Source organism: Salminus brasiliensis, chromosome 17 (genome assembly GCF_030463535.1).
Source record: "Salminus brasiliensis chromosome 17, fSalBra1.hap2, whole genome shotgun sequence".
Taxonomy (NCBI): domain Eukaryota; kingdom Metazoa; phylum Chordata; class Actinopteri; order Characiformes; family Bryconidae; genus Salminus; species Salminus brasiliensis.
Window position 1 is genome coordinate 33,758,147 of NC_132894.1, and position 17,172 is coordinate 33,775,318.

General features: G+C 39.6%; 1 protein-coding gene across 1 annotated transcript; it reads left to right on the plus strand.

The window, feature by feature from the left end:
* The first annotated feature begins 3,187 nt into the window (after positions 1-3,187).
* On the plus strand, positions 3,188-14,884 carry slc39a1 (solute carrier family 39 member 1). The gene is made up of 4 exons (XM_072660921.1): positions 3,188-3,564; positions 6,574-6,698; positions 6,795-7,097; positions 12,167-14,884. The coding sequence occupies exons 1-4, from the start codon at positions 3,450-3,452 to the stop codon at positions 12,518-12,520; spliced, it is 897 nt and encodes a 298-aa protein (XP_072517022.1). The 5' UTR covers positions 3,188-3,449; the 3' UTR covers positions 12,521-14,884.
* The last annotated feature ends 2,288 nt before the right edge of the window (positions 14,885-17,172 follow it).

A 17,172-nucleotide genomic window follows, 5' to 3' on the forward strand; every position in this document is an offset into this window, starting at 1 on the left:
CTGCTGGGCCGGAAACCTGAGCAGAAGCAGTGAAAGGGCCGGCACAGCCTCCCCACAAGCCCTTTTAATTCTGCAGCAGTGTCGCCTGCAGCGGAACAATAACTTCCTCTTGTATTATTGATGCCTCGGGGAGCGGCGCTCACTCAGCGGCGTGGGGCTCAGTTGGCAGCAGGAATATTAAATGAGAAACTTTACTCTCTCTACCTTCGGCCTAACTTCACCCACATGCTCGTGCTCCTGCTGATTCTGAGACCTAAAAGTGAATAAAGGCTCGAAGGGGCAAGGAAGGTGTATCGCAGAGGTCAGGCCGAGGTCCTGGAGGGTCTTAGTCCAGCACAGTCCAGTTATATCCCTGCTCATACACACCTGATTCACCTCAGACGATTGTTAGTAGGTTTGGTAGGTGGGTCAGAGCAGGAGGATCACCAGATTGTGCCCTGCAGGACGGTCCCCGTGTGTTACTGGATACATTTAGAAAGGCCTGAAGCCACCAAATGGCTATAAAATGCCTTTAAAAAGGAGGTTCTTCAATGGTTCTTCAGTACAGGTCTGCTTTTTTGTTGGTAAAAAGCTCTTGTAGATGGTTCTTTATAGAACCTTACACAAAAAAGCAGCACTACATAGAACCCTCTTTGCTTAGAGGGCACCAATAATCAATACAGCCTTCACTCTCTAGAAAGAAGGTCCTTCAAAAGTTCATGACAACTCAATAAACCATATAAATAAAACAAAATATGGGCAAAAGTATTTGGACACACCTCATAATCATTGAATAATTCAGATGTTTCATTCAGTCCGATTGCTACAGGTGTAGAAAATCAAGCCCCTAGCCATGCAGTCAGCCTGTCTTACACACCTTAGTGAAAGAACGGGAGGTTCTGAAGAGCTCACTGAACTCCAGAAGGTTCTGTATGTAATAGGAGCAACAAGAAGTCAGCTGGTGAAATTTCCTCCCTCCTAGATAATCACAGACCTGACCAAGCTATTCATCCAAGCTAGTTTGACCAAGCTTGTTGACCAGTATGATGATCATCCAGCTTGGTCATACTGGTTGACCTAGCTAGACCATGGTCTATCAGCTTGGTCGTGCTGATAGATCAGCTAAACCATCAAACTCAAATGAAAACATACCAGCTTAACCAGCTGGTTTACCGGAATAGGGAATGTTTCTCCTCTGAATGACCAGCTTTGCAACCTCATTGACCATCAAAGACCAGACAATTATGGCTGCTATGGTGCTTTTAGGCTATCAGAATCCCCACCTACAGCTTATTCAGTACTAGTGTACTCTATGGGCACTATGGGAGGACATCACATCAACTGATTCCTATTATTAAGAGCACTGAGGCCTACAGTAGTCTGATTGAGTGCACTGGGAAGGCTGAACTCTGCACTGCACCGCCTCACATGAACACATGAGGGTGTGACTGATTCCAGTCACAAGACTGTCATGTGTCGTTTCAGGGAGTATGTTTAGCTCTGCTGCCCCCTGCTGACCCAGTCTGCCCCATCCTTTCCATCTTCTCTCTTCTTCGTCATTCTGTCCTCCTAAAAGCTCCTAATTATACTCGAGAGGGTAGCCGGGAATAACACGTGTCTCTGTGACTCGGAAGCTTCCAATAAACCATATTTCTGGCCGCGCAGAGTCAGAGCAGTGAGGGGCGGAAGCGCCCAGTTCAGACAGCGCGGTTTGTTTACGACCCGTTTTCAGACAAGCTCCGCCCACGCTGCGCTGTGATTGGCTGATAAGCCGGCTGATTTCCATGTTGTTTTGTTGTTGTTATTGGTGTTATTGTAACTCCAGAGCTTCAATAACCCGATGATTTCTAATATAAACATCATTTACTGCTTAATCTTAATTATCCGGGACGAAAATATGAAAACATGATAAAAAAAAAAAAAACACGAAAATATTAATACATTTACACAGCAATATTATACAGAGAAGAAAATATTACAAATTATATAACAACAGCAACAACCATAACAATACTAATATGTGTATACTACTATAATTATTATTTATTCTATATTATTAATATTATTATTATTATCATCATCATCATCATCATATAAGTGTTGCACGATCGTTAAATTATTATTACAAATAGTGAAAAGGGTATACATTTACAACAGAATACACTATTAGGTTAATATATGAATACAGAAAGATTATATAGAGGCGAAAATATAAATTACATAATGACAACAGCAATAATAATAATAATAACAATAATAATAACAATACGCACAAATGGTCATTGTTGTTGTTATGATTATCATAATCTATACTATCTTGTGTTGTATAGTCCTTATTGTATTGTTAGCGAATTGCTATAAGCACATAAAATAATTATTATTTAAGTAAAAAACTAAACATAAATAAATAAATAAATAAATAATACATTCGTTTCATTATTATTATTATCATTATTATTATTATTATCATAATCTATACTATATTGCATTGTATATATGCATATTATAATGTACACTATATTGTATTGTTCGGTATTGTTAGTAATTTGCTATGGGCACATAAAATAATTATTATATAAGTAAAAAAACTACAATAAATAAAATAAACAAAAATAAATAAATAAATAAATAAATAATAATACATTCGTTTCATTATTATTATTATCATAATCTATACTATATTGCATTGTATATATGCATATTATAATGTACACTATATTGCATTGTTCGGTATTGTTAGTAATTTGCTATGAGCACATAAAATAATTATTATATAAGTAAAAAAACTACAATAAATAAAATAAACAAAAATAAATAAATAAATAAATAATAATACATTTGTTTCATTATTATTATTATCATTCTTATTATTATCATAATCTATACTATATTGTATTGTATATATGCATATTATAATGTACACTATATTGTATTGTTCGGTATTGTTATTAATTTGCTATGAGCACATAAAATAATTATTACATAAGTAAAAAAAACGACAATAAATAAAATAAACAATTTTAAATAAATACATAAATACAATTAAATAAATAAATAAATAAATAATAGTATGAGTCTTTTAAATATTAAACGCTAAGATCTACCAACCAATCGTAGCGCTCGAGGCGGGGCTTGTCGGAATACGGGTGGAATACGGGTACTGCTGGTAAACGTCACAGGGCGGAGTTTCTCCGGAGTGTGGGGTGCAGCATGGTCCTCAACAGAGCCCAGAGCTCCTCAGAGAAACCCAGGATATGATCAGCCGAGCTTCTTTTAAGGTCCTCTTTCACCCAGAAACACCACAGAGACACCGGTGGCACCCTTAAGATGCGTGTTGCCATGTGACTGGCTGATTTTTTAAAGTCGTTGTAGGGAGGCTAGCGCCAGCTGGCTGTGTTCAGAGGGGGCTTCGTCTCCTCCCGGTTTGTTTACCAGCAGCTTCTGCGTGTTTACTGAGCCGAACTTCAGAGATGGACTATCTTCTGCAGGTCAAAGTGGGCGCACTGGTCGGCCTGCTGCTTCTCACCCTGTTGTTTGGGTTTATCCCTGCTCGGATGAGATGGTTCCGGGAAACGACTGGAACAGGTAAGAACCTGACCAGTCCTCTAGAACTGGAGACCCCGGTTCTGCTGGCCAGTGTAAAGTTCTGAGATTGCTTTGGATGAAGGAAAGTAATGACTGAATCCAGCTGTTGCGCAATCTGCTAATGAGACTAGAGCTGGCAGAAGTGTGGCACATGACCTGGCCATGCTGGAGTGGACTGTATTATATTATAGGGCAATATGACCATGATCAATTGTATTCTTGTATGGAGGATGCTGCTATTGGCAGTGCTTGAAGAACATCAGCTGATCAGCTGTAGATTTCAGTACAGACAGTGTAATTAGTGCTGGTTCATTAGATGACGAGCAGCAGATCTTATGTGAAAATCACTGCTCAGACTGTGAGAAGACTTTAATAGTAGCTGTTAAGAATCTGTGGCTGCTCATGCAGTTTTCCACATATGTCTTTAAATATCGTGATATAATATTTGTACCATATCGCTGAGCCCTGATTATATCTAATATCATACCTTTTCTCTAAAATTTTCTTTTTACAGGAGACGGGGAAACAACTGCCAATGTAAAAACGTTTAAGTAGTTTTGGAGCATTTCTATTGGCCTGTTCCTCAGACCTAATCTAAAGAACAACTTTAGGGTCTTACATTTAGTAGGAAATGAAAGTGAAAGCAACAGAAATGAAGATGTAAGATTTTGCATGAAAGTGACATATCTATATATTTAATCTGCCACTACTGGTGCGTTTGTTTGCATGTCAAAATATCACGGTAAACATTGTGCACTGTAAAAATGTCTTTAAATATTGTGATATTATATATATTTTACTGTATCGCCCATCCCTAGACTTTAGAGAATTAATGGATTACAGATGCAGTAAAATAAATGAAATTCCCACTGTTAAGTACAGTAACCCATTTGAAATATCGCTCAGCTCTAAACATCTGTCCATTAACATGAATGTGATGTCACTGTGCATACCTAATAATATTAATAATGACAGTATACAGATGCTAATACTTGTCCTAATGATAATATTCAAGTGATAATACTTATACGAAAGTATTTTCATGTAAAGATTGCAGCTGTATACCATTTTTAGGTATACCATGATATGACAATCACTAAACATTATTTAACTAATAATAGTGAATAATTAGAACTGTGAAATCCCGTATACTATGATACCGTAAATCCCTGATATTTTCCAAGACCTTATCATACCATTGCAACCCTAATTTATAAGAAAAGGAACCTACATTCCTGAGATCTTTTTTTCAGCCTGTTAATTGTTTAGGTTTTAATTAATACCTTTTAAGCTTTGCTATTTTATTTTACACCACAAATTTCAAAAATAGAAGCACAGATAATAACAATGTTCCTGCATGTTTTAGACATTTCCTCTGCAGTTCTACAGTGCTGCTATTGATGGCTTGATGGCTCCTTTACTTCCACTTCATTTTACAGAAGTAGTCAAAGGTCGTATTAGTTTTAGGCCCTCTCTCCACCTCTGACAGTGATTATTCTGAGTGGTTTACACTTAATGAACATCTTTATCAGTGAACTTTGCTTGTCTGTCTTCCAGCAACACTGCAGCTGTTCTCGAACCCCCCCGTCTTTTTTTTTTTCCCCGTCTGGATCTTATTCTCCGTGGCTTATCTCAAAGTAAATGGAGTTTCTCGACCATTTACTTGGTCTGTGAAAGTGATAGAACGTGGTTTCTATCGTCTCTACACTTGGAGAGCTCCAGCTGGACGAGAAAGACAGTACAGTCAATCAGAAAAGCGAGATCCCACAGGCTGATGGTTGGGATAAAGGGGTGATTGTATGGCTGCTGCAGATATGTATGTATTTTTAGAGTTCTGTGACCACATGTGATGCAAACATCTGGCACAGCACTCTAGAAACTTGCTGGTGTTCTAGCCATTTCATTGCTGGGTGTGGGGGTTTCGCTAAACTGATCCAATTCAAATAGGGCCTTATGATATGTATATATATCATGATACAGGGGTAGGCCAGTCATGATAACCTTGCTATCCAGTTATCGTACTCAATGATGTTTTACTAAAATAGTAATGATTTTTACTACAGAATATGTACAATTAATTTATTTAGACCCATTTATTTATATCTGGTATCTTTCCCCCACTGGGAACTGTCTGTTTCCGAGCTATGAGATACAAGCTGTACAGGGCTAGGATAGTAACACTAGCTGAGGTAACTAACCTTGCCATAACATTTGTTTGCTTCCCAAAAGACTGTCTGTCTTTCTGTGTGTAAATTTTAAGTCACATGTGATCTACTGTGGCGCTCTGTGTCTCTATAGATTGAATTTAATGCAGTACTCTAAAAATGCTGCATTATTGTACAATATATTGTACAATAGAGGACATACCCTGAATAGTTTTGCTTTGCTCTGTTTAAAAAAAAATTCTTAAGCTTTATTTATTTATGATATTTAAACATTTTTATATACCAATTCCAATGTCTGATTATTCTTAATAATTAAACGTTAGTAGGCCGCACATTAAAAAGATGAATGTGAAATATTTTGTTCTGATATAAATTTTAAAAAATATATCAAGACATGCCAAGACTTGTATCGGGGCCCTTCGACCAGAAGATCGTGAGTTCAAATCCCGGTCATGCTGCTAGCCATCAACAGCCAGGGCCCCGAGAGAGCTCAGTTGGCCTTGCTTTCTCCAGGGTGGGTAGATGGCACTTTCTCCCCACATCACTTCAGTGCAGTACTGGCTGGCACTGACGTCTGCTGGTCGATGCAGCATCACGTACCCAGCTCTGATGCATCGGCCAGCAGAAACCAGTGCCGACGGTTGGGGAAACAGAGGTTTTGGCTGACGTACGTCACATGTTTTCACCCTTCCAGTGTCGGGAGCATTGATTTTCATAGTGGAAGAATATGTATCAGATCAAATCTGAAATATAATATACCACCAGGAGTAACCTGTTAATTTCAGTAAGTTAATAATCGTGTCTTGACTCCGCCCTAATTTCTGTTTTTGCTTCTCTTCGTCAGAAACCCATCAAATAGTGCTGAGTTTTATCAGCTGTTTTGCGGGCGGAGTGTTCCTGGCTGCCTGTCTCTTGGACATCATCCCAGACTATCTGTCTGACATAAGCGAGCAACTGCAGGGGCTGGATGTGAGTTAGCTCGTGTTCATAACAGACCGTTGTTTCCACTGGCGCCTGAAGGAACTTCTCTGTCCTGATCTTTCATTATTTTCCTTATCTAAACAGGACAGTTTCCCCATGGCCGAGTTCATCATGGCATGTGGCTTCTTCACCGTCCTGATCCTGGAGAGGCTTGTCCTCAGCTGCCACGGCCCCAGGAGCGAGGAAACCGCCCCGCTGCTGCCCCAGGTGGGCCACGGCCACGCTCATGGACATCGCTCTGTGAACGACCTGGAGGGCAGCGCTCATCACGTTCACGTGGACCTGCAGGCCCATTCTTCTTTCCGCTCCTTCATGCTGTTTCTGTCTCTTTCCCTGCACTCTGTGTTCGAAGGATTGGCCATTGGTTTACAAACTACAAACACTAAGGTAAACACTTTCTGTCGCAACACGGGTGTCAAACTTTGCTCCGCCAGCCGCAATTGATCTTGTCCAGTTGACCGTGTTCTGTTATGGATAAATCATTATGCATTATCGAAGTGGTCTCTAACCCTAGTAGATAGTACCTGCACACAGACTGATTTTGGATGCAACACTAATCCACTCCACCTGAACAAATCAATTACTGCCCTCAGAAGTCCCTGATTTGGTAAATGGGGTCAGTTAGATTTGGGTTGAAACCTCCAGGAAGGTAGGTCCTCAGGAGGAGGCTTGGAGATGACTGCATTATCTCTTCAACCTCTATTTCATCCTCTACTTCAGGAATGCCTAATTCTGGTTCTGGCTACAGCAATAATGTATAAGTAATGATTCATGAGAAAAACAATGTTCCCAGCTGGGTTCACCAACTCTTACACGTTCTCATCCTCTCACCTCCAGCAGAAGCATGTTCACGTCCTAGCTGAGTGAGTAGAAGTGAAAGGTGGTGTAACTGCTGACGTGCTTTTTAACATGGGAAAGTAAAACCCAATCTCATCCTGTCACCCCGGAGATGCACTCTTATCTGCAGAGGCTCGGTTTTCATTTTCATGGAAGCCAAACAGGAGCCCGTCTCAGCTGTTTCACCATCTCTGGAATCAGTGAAATCATGTGCTGCTCCAGCTTAATTGCAACGAGAGCCTGCAGCTACACCAGCTCACTGCGGAGAAGATCGATGGTGACTGGTTGAACGCAAGGTGTAAACAAGCCCAGAGTGAATTCACACTGACTCTAGAGTTTTCAGATTTTCGGCCTCCCGTTCGCTTTCAGACCAGTCGGAGGGCTTCGACTGGAGCGAAACGTAGTAGCGTGTACTGTATGTTACACATTCAAGGAATTGTACTTGGTGTGAGCAACACTTATGAGTTTGACATGTAACAAACACACAGACTGTTAACAAGTATTACACTAAGAGAAAAAAATACACTAAATGAGTAGAATAAGTTACTAAATACTAAAAGTAATAAGAAGTTGTAAAAATAAATAAATAAATAAAATCTGTAATCAGAAATCTATACTGTATGCAGTATGAATACTGCATATCCATATGTAGCCTGAGTAGACATCTATATTCAAACTATTATGTACAGATATAATGATATAATCATTTACAGAAAATTAACATCTGTACAGCTGTGCAGAGAATCCTAGTGCAAATGTTATGTATCAGAACTGTGTAGCAGTGAAGTTCAGTTCAGTGAAGTTTAGAAGCTCAGTTTAGTTACAGATTGGGTTTATAGATTAGGTTTGTAGATTAGGATTGTAGACTAGGTTTGGGTTTGTAGATTAGGTTTGTAGATTAGGTTTGTAGATTGGGTTTGTAGATTGGGTTTGTAGATTAGGTTTGTAGATTGGGTTTGTAGATTAGGTTTGTAGATTGGGTTTGTAGATTGGGTTTGTAGATTGGGTTTGTAGATTAGGTTTATAGATTAGGTTTGTAGATTAGGTTTGTAGATTGGGTTTATAGATTAGGTTTATAGATTGGGTTTGTATATTGGGTTTATAGATTGGGTTTGTAGATTGGGTTTGTAGATTGGGTTTATAGATTGGGTTTATAGATTGGGTTTGTATATTGGGTTTATAGATTGGGTTTGTAGATTGGGTTTATAGATTGGGTTTATAGATTGGGTTTGTAGATTAGGTTTATAGATTGGGTTTGTAGATTGGGTTTATAGATTGGGTTTGTAGATTAGGTTTATAGATTGGGTTTGTAGATTGGGTTTGTAGATTGGGTTTGTAGATTGGGTTTGTAGATTAGGTTTGTAGATTAGGTTTGTAGATTAGGTTTGTAGATTAGGATTGTAGACTAGGTTTGGGTTTGTAGATTAGGTTTGTAGATTAGGTTTGTAGATTGGGTTTGTAGATTGGGTTTGTAGATTAGGTTTGTAGATTGGGTTTGTAGATTAGGTTTGTAGATTGGGTTTGTAGATTGGGTTTGTAGATTGGGTTTGTAGATTAGGTTTGTAGATTAGGTTTGTAGATTGGGTTTGTAGATTGGGTTTGTAGATTGGGTTTGTAGATTGGGTTTGTAGATTGGGTTTGTAGATTAGGTTTGTAGATTAGGTTTGTAGATTAGGTTTGTAGATTAGGATTGTAGATTGGGTTTGTAGATTGGGTTTGTAGATTGGGTTTGTATATTGGGTTTATAGATTGGGTTTGTAGATTGGGTTTATAGATTGGGTTTGTAGATTAGGTTTATAGATTGGGTTTGTAGATTGGGTTTGTAGATTGGGTTTGTAGATTAGGTTTGTAGATTGGGTTTGTAGATTGGGTTTGTAGATTAGGGTGTGAGGTGTCCACTGTGGTTTAGGAGCGCTACAGCTTTTGGAGGGGAGGGCTGTTAGCGTTTCGTGTTGTGCTGATTTTGATGGTATTGATGGTTCTGAGTCTTCAACCAGAGGTGAATGCCTGGAAGATGTAATGAGAAGGGTCAGCTGTAATTTTGCCAGCACGATTCCTCACCCTGCTGGTATAGATCACCTGAATCGTTGGCAGATTGCACCCAGGGATCCTCTCTGCTGTCCTGATGATGCGCTATAAGGAAAGCTGAGCACGGAAATGCAGTGTTTGGGTCATTATCAGGGGACAGATTTTGTCAGATCAAATTAGAGTGATCAGACCACTCACTACCTCTGAATGTGGTTTAAGAGACAGATCCTGGCCACATTGCAGACGAGTGTAAATGGACAGCACATAAAGGTTGGAGCAGAGGGCTGGTTTTGAGTCTGTGAACTGGCAGGAAGTGGCAGTGGGGGGAGTGTGTGCTAAAAGCTGACTAGATGACTGATCAGCAGTTTTGATCTGGTGGTTTAATCTGATATTTGACAGCGTGTACTACGCTGGCAGTAACTCGTGAGAAACCATGTGTGAGTTACTGGAAGTAAAACAGAAGTGGCGTACGTTTTGAGATAGGCCTGGCTGATTAATCATGGGTCACCAATCTTATTTACCATTCGCCTTTATTTTAAGAATGTAAGCCTGCTTGATGCGAGTAAATGTCCCGATACTGCAGCTCCATTTAAGGTGGAATGGAAATTCGTATAAGAAGCCGACATCTGCCTCGTACGTAGGGCATCCTCCAAAATGGGCTGTGCTGGTCACCTCCTCCCACTCTCTCTGCAGTCTCTACAGACCATGCTGACCCCGTCTTCCCACATACGTTGCTCTCATTTTGTGCAGATGGTGGCACAAATCTTAGGTTACCACTAGGTAATGCGAGGCAAAAGGATAGCTGGAGTTTTGGGACGTGTCCGGTTTGGTTCAGCAGCAGGTTGAAGCCGTATAGTGGACGACCCCTAGTTGTTTAGTGTGCAATGGACATTTCTTCCTATCAGCAATCTCTTTAAAAACCTGTAGTGTTTTAGCTGCGTGAGCTTTTGAGTGAGTAAAAGTGTGAGGGCTAACCTTCCCATGCTCACCATGTGACGCTTCATTAGGGTTACATTGACCTCCGTGAGTCATAGCTGAGTCCAAGGTTGCCAAACTTTTCTCACTCTGCTCAGCGAGATCGTAGTCATGGTTACACTTACACAAAACACAGCATGTGCAAATCATCGCCACCTTCAAAACAGACCAATAGAAATGCCTTAAAATGGCATAATCTACATGACAAGGTTTTCATAGAAAGTTTGATTACGACAGTTTGTTACTACAGCCTGTACGGACAAAAGTATTTGGACTTTTACTGTCCATGGAAGGCTTTCTGCTACATTTTGGAGAAGCGTCGCTATGATTATTTGATTTCATTCAATGACTAGACAAGTGATGTTGTTGGATGATCACCACCCCACCTCATTCCCAGCTCCCCAACTCTTCTCGAAAGTATTGGATGGAGCACCATCCATCATTCCAAAGAACACAGTTCCACAGCTCGATGCTGCTGGGGGGCTTTATCCCCTCCCACCTCATGAATGCCTGGTGTTGGATCATGTTCAGGTTATATAGATTTTGTCAGATCAAATTAGAGTGATCAGATCACTCACTACTTCTAAATGTGGTTTAAAATGAGTAGCACATAAAGGTTGGAGCAGAGGGCTGGTTTTGAGTCCGTGAACTGGCAGGAAGTGACAGTGGGGGAGTGTGTTCTAAAAGCTGACTAGATGACTGATCAGCAGTTTTGATCTGGTGGTTTAATCTGATATTTGACAGCGTGTACTACGCTGGCAGTAACTGGTGAGAAACCATGTGTGAGTTACTGGAAGTAAAACAGAAGTGGCGTACGTTTTGAGATAGGCCTGGCTGATTAATCATGGGTCACCAATCTTCTCCTCGAATGCAGGATGTGGCTGCATGTTTTCAGGAGCTTCAGAAAAGGTGTTTCAGTGCCATAGAAGATCCACTTCCGGTTCCTTAAAGAACCATGCTTGTAATAGAGCTATTGGGTGAAGAACGTTTATATCCAGTGAAGGTTCTTTAGACCTCTGAAAGGTTCTTGATACTCAAAAATGCCTCTTTATGAAACTAGCCATGGTTCTTCTACGCCCAAAGCCAAACCATTTGAAACGCCTTTATTTTAAGAATGTAAGCCTGCAGGGCCATCGGTCCTTTGTGGAGATGATTGGTTTAAATGGATTCTGGCCGAAGTACGTCCACATGCAATATGTTGCCAAATGTTTGTGGACACCCCTGCATTTATCTACTTTAAGTTGCACCCATTGCTGTCACAGATGTGCAAATGCACATAACCACAGCTTGTCTAGTCCCTGTAAAGAAGTACTTCCAGTAATGCCAGGTATGGGCTAGTGGAATAGTGGTGCTCCATCCAGTACTTCTGACAACATCCTGACCTCACTAATGGTGGATTGAATGCAATCAAATCCTCACAGCAGTGATCCTCCAAAATCTAGAAAGCCTTCTTTACTCGGCAGGAGAGACAATTACTCCAACAGAAGTTTTTTTTTCTTTTTTTAAAATAAGTATAACAATGCATGTCCCAATACTTTTGTCCACATATGGAAGTAAATAATCATATAAATATATATTAGTTAAAGATAAGCATCAACAACTTTTTTTATACCCAGGTGTTGGAGATTTGCATCGCCATCCTGGTCCACAAGAGCATCATCGTCTTCAGTCTGTCAGTGAAGCTGGTCCAGAGTGCAGTCCGGCCCATGTGGGTGGCCATCTACGTCACTGTCTTCGCCGTAATGTCGCCGATCGGCATCGGGGTGGGCATCGGAGTCAGCGAAGCTCAGTTCCATGCGGGGGCGCTAATCCAGGCGGTTCTGGAAGGGCTGGCGGCCGGAACGTTCATCTACATCACCTTCCTGGAGATCCTCCCTCATGAACTCAACTCTCCAGAGCGGCAGCTCCTCAAAGTCCTCTTCATCTTAGTGGGGTTCTCAATTATGGCTGGTCTCTGTTTTCTGGGCTGAGAGAACGTTGCCCACTGGCCCACAGATGTTTCTTATGAAGCTTGCGTGCATAATACAGCTTCCTGAAATTGGAAAGTTCTGCAAAGAAGAGCGTTTCTGACCAACTGACCGAGTTAATGATCAACTTCAGTCCATCAGAGACGGACACTGATTGGACTTGCTTTAGAGCGAAGGTTCATTTTTGCCGTAGACCAAGAGAAGCAGAACACACACTGTTTACCGTGAAATAGGAAGGTGACATTGTTTGTTTGTTTGTTTATTTGTTTATTTGTTTGTTTTTAAAATCCAAAATATCATTTTAATATTAACTGACACTTTTGATTGACACATTTCTAACAAGTTTCATTCATTTAATTTTTTTTAAGCCAACTCTACATCTGAACGTGACTGAAACACTGCTATCCCAGCAAGTGAAGTCATCTTAAATATTGTCAGTATATCTATAACATATTGGAGGAATAATATACAGAATATTGCATTCATTAATATTGCATTAATTAATTATTAATCTAGAGCCCATATCCAGAATTTGTTTTTTGTATTTTATTTTCTTCCTTGTGGTCCACCTAAAACATTTAAAAGGTTTTATGTTCCAAAAACAGACATTAATTAATTTTTTATGATTTTACCATTTATCAACATCTCTTTATTAAAGGCCGCTGTTTTTGATACTGTACCTTTAAGACTGATATAAGATAAATAGGCTCTCATTCTGATTGGCTTTTCTTCATTGGGCCTCATTCAAAAAACAATCAGAGCTAAGAACAGGCGGGTTGAACTGTGGTAGGCTGAATAGGCGGAGATATGTAAATGAACTGGTTCTTGTGAGGTCAGAAAAACAGGCTGTGTTGGGGTTTTGTTGTTTTTTTAAGAAGAGAAATAAATAAAATAAATAAGTTTAATAACAATTCTATAGTAATGTTAAATCTCAAAATTGGATATTCAGTATAAATAATATTTGAGATGATTTCACTTGCCAATATATTTTTTACAGTGAAGAATATATATATATATATATATATATATATATATATATATATATATATATATATATATATATATATACACACACTATTATTTTTTATATATTTTTTTTTAATGGCCAAAAAGGGTCCTCTGTACGACACTGTAGTAGACCACTTTAGGTTCCCCATAGAAGCTGAGAACGATCTGAAGATCGTTTTGAAGAACAATTTGAAGAACCTCCACATAATGTAAAGGTTCTGTGAAGAACCCTTTTAAAATGTTTAAAATATTTTAGGGAACCAATAGTGCTTCTGCTACACATTTTAAAGGGTTCTTCAAGTGTTTTTAACGGGTTAACATAGATCCATGGCAACTCAGAGAACCATATAAATGCTTAAATGTTCTTCAGAACTTGGGATCTTGGGACCTTTTTCTTTATTTAAGAAAAATTGTTTGATTCAGCTTTAACAAGGGTCCGAAATCACTTTATCGGTACTATATGGAACTAAGGCTGGGCGATATGGTTCAAATATTAACCTTAGACGTACAAAAATGGAGTAAAATTAAAAATAAGTTTATAAGAATTATTCAGATACTTTCCCATAATTAGTAGTGAATTTTATTTTTTAATTAAAATCCTCTGCAATTCATCCAATTAAACCAGACTAATTACACTGTAATGAAATGTGCCATCTATCTATCCGTGTTCTTTAAGCACTGAGGATATCCTCAATATGCTTAGACAAGCACAATAACAAAATGAATCACGATACAATCTAATATTATCACATTGCCCAACTCTTATGTGCTCAGAGAGTATGGCATTGCTTATATAAGTGTAGTATAATCCATGTAATCGATATCTGCTTACATTTGTCTTGTAAGTTGTTTCTAGACTCATGTTTAAGATCTTTTTTTATGCAATTTTTTAAAAACGTTTAACTGCTGATTTGTCAGAGACTCTAATATTAAACCCTTGGTGCTTTTGTTTTTAAACAGTATGTGTATTTATGTCATTATGTGATCAACGACTTGAAGTTCTGAGAAGCATTTAATGCGACGAGGACTCTGTTAACACACTGTTGCTCGCTGCACCGTATTGTTCAGTCTATTGACGTTATTTAATCTGCAACAGATTTCTACATCTATCATGCAGTTACAGCATGTTTACATTTCAGCAGGACAGAAATGCACAGGGCTGTTGAGGCGTAAGGAGTAAGGAGACTCCTTGCTAACGTTGTAAAGCTGGTATCATAGCTTGGTTAATACAGTGCCTTTGATTTAAAGATGGCTTGCATAAATCTGTGTATGCTGTCTATTCACTCGGATACACAGATTGAAGAGAATTGGTTGGGAATTGTTGAATTTTATAGAATACACAATCAATAAATCCACTCTGGAGGAAAGCATTGTTATACTGTGTTTTTTTTTTGAGGGGGGGGGGGGGGGGTTTCTAGGTGGAAAATAGCACTTTGTATAAAAGTACAGAGCGGACAGTAACTAGACAATTGGGACTTAATTCTGAGAATTACTGAATAGAGTTACTGCTCAATTACATTTCAAGGAGATATGTATATAAATATCTATTCTTTCTTTTGCCAATCAGTTGAGTTATGGTGCAGTTGATTGTATCGTTATTTAATAAAAAATACGGTCAAGTTTGTATTAATGTTGAATAAAACTTACCTGTTTAATGACCATGTTAAGACTTAAATGGACTCTTAACTATCTGCCACTAATAATATTATATTATAACATAATATTAGATTATATAATATCATTACTCTCATTCCTTTGACCATCACTGCCATGACTGCCATATTAAGTTATACGACACCATGATTAATATATTAGGATTATGATCAGAGCAGTTTAACAGTATAGATGGTTTGGTAACTTTTATTAATAATTAATAAATAGTTCTGATCAGAGGAGGACGGGTCGGGTCCCCCTTGTGAGTCCTGGTTCCTCCCAAGGTTTCTTCCTCCAGCTCTGAGGAAGTTTCTCCTTGCCACTGTCGCTGTTGGCTGCTCACTGGGGGTCTTTTTTTTTTACATGTCTTTTTATGTTATTTATTTTTTTCGGTCTTTTACTAATGATTAATTATGTAAAGCTGCTTTGTGACAAGAACAGTTGTTAAAAGCTACACAAATAAATCTGCCTTGACTTGAAACTGCCTGCAATTATGTTAATCCACCCTCCCACCAAACAAAAACCACTTTTTATTTGTTTAATCATTAACTTTTGACTTTTACACCCAACAGCCATAACATTAAAACCACTTAAAAACCGCTTAATATTCTGTAGGTCCACCTCCCTCGTGCCAACGAAACACCTCTGACCCGTGGAGGCATGCCCTTTACAAACCCTTTACTGTGGTATCTCAGGACACTTCCAGGTCCTCCAGATCCTTTTACAGGTCCTGTAAGTTGTGAGGTGGAGCATCCATGAGCATCAACGATCCTTGGGTGCCCATGACCCAGTCTCCGGTTCACCAGCACTTTTCTTGAAGCACTTTTGGTAGGCCACTGCATACCGGATGGGATGCTGTGGAGATGTTCTGATGACCCAGTTGTTGTCTAGAACCTCACAAAATGGCTCTGATTCTTAGGCTTGTGCATTTCTCCTGCTTCAACACCTTCATTACCTTCAAGAACTTCAAGAAAGATCTAATATATCCAGCACTTGACAGGAGCCTTCTAACTGAAAGTGTTTTTTTATGTCACATAACTGGTTTTAATGTTATGGCACATTATTTATTTTCACTCTGGTTTCCTGAGTCATTCCCAGGAAGCATTCCCAGGAACAGGCATGAACAGAACTTGCCAGAACATAAAATGTCTCAGTGTGGACAAGGTAGACGTAAAGCTGCCAGCTACAGACCACCAGGTGGCAGTGTTGTCATTACAGTGCTAAGTCGGTTTTCAGCCAAAGGCAGACATCAGCCATAACATTATCACCATCTGCCTAATACTGAGCAGGTCACCCTTATGCCCACCGCAGTAACCTCCACAAGACCTCTGAAGGCATCCTGTTGGATCTGGCACCAAGACGTTAGCAGCAGATCCTTCAGCTTCTGGAATTTGTGAGGTTGGGCCTCCATAGATTGCAACAATGACACTTAGGTGCCCACAGACCCTGTCACCGGCTCACTGGTTGTCCTTCCTTGGAGTACTTTTTTGGTGGGTACTGACCACTGCAATCCCACTGAACACTGGGGTATGCTCCGCCCCTATTTGGCCGGTTTATTATGCAAATTAGACTAAGCTGCTCTGAATTCCTCTCTGTGACAGGTCAGTTCTTCAGTAAGTGACACTTTACATCATTCTGCTCGGCTTGCTGCCCCAACACACACAGCACCGCCCCTCACCCGGCCCCACTGAGTCTCCTGCTGTACCCCAGCCCTCTTTCTTCTGCTCTTCAGTCCAGCCAGTCCAGCCACTGTCCCTGCCCTCCGGCTAAGGTAAGGCATCGGGTCTGATCTCTGGGTTTGATTATCATGTACTTACAATTCTTCAAATGTCGTTGTTCATCTTTCACTCTGAAGTATAGACTGGCTTTCTTAGAGTAGGTGTTTGGGCCGTTATTTCTGATGTTTGCTGGTTTAGGATGATAGATATAATATGTGTAAGAAATAAGGTCATGCTGAAATGGTGATGTGATTGCCAAATTCTGAAGCAGGAACC

Coding starts and splice junctions, on each gene's coding strand:
- slc39a1 (XM_072660921.1), top strand. CDS start 3,450: ATGGACTATCTTCTGCAGGTCAAAGTGGGCGCACTGGTCGGCCTGCTG. Junction 6,699..6,794: donor AGCAACTGCAGGGGCTGGAT/GTGAGTTAGCTC, acceptor TTATCTAAACAG/GACAGTTTCCCCATGGCCGA. Junction 7,098..12,166: donor TACAAACTACAAACACTAAG/GTAAACACTTTC, acceptor TTTTATACCCAG/GTGTTGGAGATTTGCATCGC.